Source organism: Haplochromis burtoni, unplaced genomic scaffold (genome assembly GCF_018398535.1).
Source record: "Haplochromis burtoni strain Fernald_Lab_line unplaced genomic scaffold, NCSU_Asbu1 Contig_601, whole genome shotgun sequence".
Taxonomy (NCBI): domain Eukaryota; kingdom Metazoa; phylum Chordata; class Actinopteri; order Cichliformes; family Cichlidae; genus Haplochromis; species Haplochromis burtoni.
This window is the reverse complement of record NW_024582962.1, coordinates 235499-240113: the sequence shown is the minus strand read 5'-3', so window position 1 is coordinate 240113 and position 4615 is coordinate 235499. Positions and strand designations below refer to the sequence as shown.

Here is a 4615-nt window from a genome sequence, read left to right as displayed (position 1 = left end):
CACAAGAATTTCACTCGCATGTGCTGTGCCAGTGTGCCTGCACATGTGATGTGACAATAAAAGTGATTTGATTTGATTTGATTTGATCATGTTATTGAAGAAGCATATCATCCACTCCCACAGAGGTTGGTTGTCTTTTAATACTGTTACATCCTCACCAGAGATTTTCAGTAATGCATTACTGCAATCTGATTACTTTTCGCAAGTAACGCGTAAAGCAAGGGATTACTATTGCAAAAAAGTAATTAGATTACTGTTGCTTTCCCCTAAGCATGCTGCATTGCTGTGGTACTAACCTGTGATTTTGTTTGTGAGAGTGTCTCATGACAATGATGTAAGCGTGTGGTAACAGACGTGTGGCGATCAACAATGGATAATATGGAGTGCGTACGGAGAGAGTACGACCATGCAGTGTTTAAAGCGTAAACATTTTTTCATAAAAAGTGACAAAAACATTAGTGTCTGCTGTTCACTCTGCGTGGGAAGAAAACTTCTTTCTACAGTTGAAAAAAACCCTAAACTTCTGAGCAAGCACGCTGCCACGGGAATGTGACATTCACAGAGAAACCCCCGGATCCCCTCACTGACATGACTGCTGTGGGCAAACCTCCACCCGCCCCACTCCTGATAAACAGCTGACAATAGATTTAGGAGCTGCTGAGTCTTTGATTCTATTTATTTTCTGCCATTTTACTTGCATCTATTTCAAAGAGTGTAAACACAAAATATGATTTTATTTTATATGCTGGAATATGCGGAACATAGGTTTAAGTGTTAAGCAATTTCTTCAAGTCAAAGACTGTTGATATAATTTAATTTTTGCTTGGCGTCCCTCTGTTCCTTGCATGTTAAAGTACCTCAAGGTGACTATTGTTGTTAAGTAGTGATGTAAGCTGCTGTTCAGGGAAATGTTTAAATCAGGATAATTTCCTGTTTTATGTTTCCAGGTGGAGAACTTTGATTGTTTCTATTGGCAGCGGCAGGAAACAGGAAGTCAGCAGCAAAGAGGAAGGCAAACACTTCTGTGGAGTCACGCCTGAACCTTTGAGTGTTTCTTTTTATGGAGAAAAACAAAATACATCTTAAATGTGTGACAAGCTGCTGAATGATGGCACACAAACTCACCTTCTTCCAGGTTAGCACTGGTGTGGGCACGCCCACCACCTCACAACTCAGGTACACCTGAGAGCCACTCACGTTGTACACCTCACCTGGAGGAGTAACAATGAGTGGAGCTGCAGACAGAAAGAAAAGATGAATGTGGGTGAAACAGGTCCAGACAGGAAGTCCTCAGTGACCTCACAGGAATTCAGTTTGCTCTGAGCACACTCAGTGGGTCTTTTCATGTAGAAAGGAATGTGATGTTTGGGATGGAGGAGGATTATCAGAGGCGACATCAGTCTGTAACTGACAGACTGCCTCATAGTCCGCTGGACCACAGAAGGGGAAAGAGACGTTTAGGTTTTTTTAACTGCTCTACATTTACATCACAGCAACGTATAAATACATACGTATATATGTACGTCAGCTGCAGGTTATTTCTCCAACTGTATCAAGCCACATATCAGAATAAGTGACCCCCTTCTGCAGGCTGTAGGCTACATAGATTGATACCATGACCTGCGACCTCACCTGAACCACAGCGACCTTTGTTCTGCATGTTGACAGATTCTTTTCCCTCACTCTGGGCTCGCAGGCCTGCAGTTTTCAGTGCACAGGTGTTCGTGTAGGTCACTCCGTTTGTCCCGCAGACCTCGTATTTGCTCTTACAGACACAGACTCCCATCTTGTTCTTCTTGTTCCCGCTTCTCACGCACTCCAGACCGGAGCCACAGCGGCGAGCTGCCGACCGGCGACCTCCGCACAGCTCACCCTCTGCGGCAGCGCAGACAGAGCAGCAGCCACAGGAGTCCACCAGAGAGCCAGCAGCACAGCCCTCCGCTGGGAGAGGAGCACACTGAGCCAGATCACAAGATCCACATCCCAAAGGGGCAGAGTCCTGGACTGAGAGGACCGGGAGGATCAGAGAGAGGAGGCAGAAAGACTTCATGTTTGCGAGCAGCTCTGAGTCAGTCTGAAACTGAGGGGCTGAAACACAGCTGCTCCAAGGGTGGGACTCCGCCTCCACCCACAGCTGATCCCACCCTCAGCCTAGAAGCACGGGAAGATAATACGACCCTGTAAAGTAATACTGCATTACTGTGTACTACTGTACTTTACACTATTTCCGTACAGTATTACATGCACAGAGACCTGCCACCTTCAGAAAATTTCTGATGACTCCTTTGTCATGTGATGCGAGCAGGATCATCTGCAGCTCAACGTGGCAAAGACCAAAGAACTGATTGTGGACTTTAGGAAGACCAGGAAACTCGTGACCCCCGTTTCAATCCAGGTGGTCAATGTGGACATTGTGGAGGAGCATAAATACCTCAGAGGACACACTGATAATAGGCTGGACTGGGTTAAAAACGCCACTGCACTCTACAGGAACGGCCAGAGTCTCTGAGGTCCTTCAACATCTGTCAGACAATGTTCAGGATTTTTCTATCAGCCTGCTGTGGTCAGTGCTATCCTCTGTGCTGTTGCATGCTGGGACAGCAGGTTGAGGGTAAATAAACTGGTCACAAGGCCAGTAATGTTGTGGGAATGGAGGCCATCTCTGTACAGCTCCATCAGCACACAGTGCAGTAGTTATACTCTTTGCACACGCTCTGCAGTAAATAACAAAGTTTTACATTTTAAAGTAAAATGTGAATCGTATATATCACGTATTATTCTAGATATTTATAATTGAGTTATTTTTATATATTAGAGCTAGTTCTTATTTTGTAAACTTTGCATTATAGTGTATTATTATTTAGTTTGGTCTGTTACTGTTCTTATTGACTTTGTACAACTGACACCACATACTTTCCTCAGGGATCATTAAAGTATTCTGATTATTACAACTGTGCTGTACTCTGTGTTATAGTATTACTGTGGGAAGCAGTCTGACTCGAGCATCAAGGAAGGGGGTAAGGTAAGCAGACATTTTGGGTTCCCAGAGACGGGCAATTTACTTACAGTGACCTCCATTATTTGTGAAACTTAACAAACGCACATGGAATCGGTAACACAGCTTACCTCTCCTCCTTCACCTTAATCAAGCAGAGACTGACTATAGCTGTGTCCCAATTCCTAGGCTGCATCCTTTGGAGGACCTGTCCTTCGTAGTCTACGTGGGCCGTGTCCTCCAAAGGCCTGAAGTGAGTGGCTGTGAAATTGGCCGTCAGATTTGCGTCACCGCTGTCTCGGTGGGGTTTAATACACTCAGCCGTCTGCTCCTCGCTATCTAAAATATAACAGGACACTGGAGCAAACTCTCGATCATCTCACACTTCTGTTTAATCAGTTTTCTGTTTGACGTTTATTCAGCTGTGCGAAAACTAGAATTTTAATTTCAGCCAAACCGATTTACTCAGGAACAAATAAAACAGTGAAAAAAACAAACAATAACATTTTTAAGTTATCTGAGTGACTTATATATCATGTTTAACCTGAGTAGCCAAAGACCGCGGGGGGTCTGAAAACGGTGTGCCGGGAGTTCACTTTCTCTAGTGATGGGAATTCCGGCTCCCAACCAGCTCTTCAAGTTGTTGGTTTAATTAATTTATTATCAACAGTAATATAAAATTATGCACAAAATGAATTACTAATGTAAAACAACAACAACATGTTTTTATTTATATGTTTATATATAAATATGCTTTTATTTATTCACTCCACATAAAATGTAAACAAATCAATTGTATAATAAAAAAACAACCATTTACATTTCAACTTTTAACTGTGTTATGATCCAATGTTGTCAGTGTTTGTTTTATGTGTGACTCCTCCCACCAGAGGATAGCTGTGGGTTTTTTTTCCCCTTTTCTTTCTTAGGGGGTGGATACCTGGGCGTGTCTGCTGAGTTGTTGGGTGGAGTCTCTGATAATTAGATAATTGATTGATCACCTCCAGTATTTAACCACCAGATGACAGCCTCCACCATCCAACAAAGCGCAAAAGTATTCGGCCCCCTTGAACTTTCCCACATTTTGTCACATTACAGCCACAAACATGAATCAATTTTATTGGAATTCCACGTGAAAGACCAACACAAAGTGGTGTACACGTGAGAAGTGGAACGAAGATCATACATGATTCCAAACATTTTTCACAAATAAATAACTGCAAAGTCGGTGTGCGTAATTATTCAGCCCCCTGAGTCTTTGTAGAACCACCTTTTGCTGCAATTACAGCTGCCAGTCTTTTAGGGTATGTCTCTACCAGCTTTGCACATCTACAGACTGAAATCTTTGCCCATTCTTCTTTGCAAAGCAGCTCCAGCTCAGTCAGATTAGACGGACAGCGTTTGTGAACAGCAGTTTTCAGATCTTACCACAGAGTCTTGATTGGATTTAGATCTGGACTTTGACTGGGTCATTCTAACACATGGATATGTTTTGTTTTAAACCATTCCATTGTTGCCCTGGCTTTATGTTTAGGGTCGTTGTCCTGCTGGAAGGTGAACCTCCGCCCCAGTCTCAAGTCTTTTGCAGACTCCAAGAGGTTTTCTTCCAAGATTGCTCTG

The 4615-nt window shown here is 43.3% G+C and overlaps 1 protein-coding gene across 1 annotated transcript in view; it reads right to left on the bottom strand.

Moving 5' to 3' along the window:
• Positions 1 to 2127, bottom strand: part of igfbp7 (insulin-like growth factor binding protein 7) — a gene marked incomplete in the record, with an annotated part of 12434 nt that extends 10307 nt beyond the window's left edge. The window contains 2 exon segments of the mRNA XM_005948654.3: positions 1126 to 1235; positions 1633 to 2127. Of these exon segments, the coding sequence (XP_005948716.2) occupies positions 1126 to 1235; positions 1633 to 2050 (528 nt within the window).
• Between the last annotated feature and the right edge of the window lie 2488 nt (positions 2128 to 4615).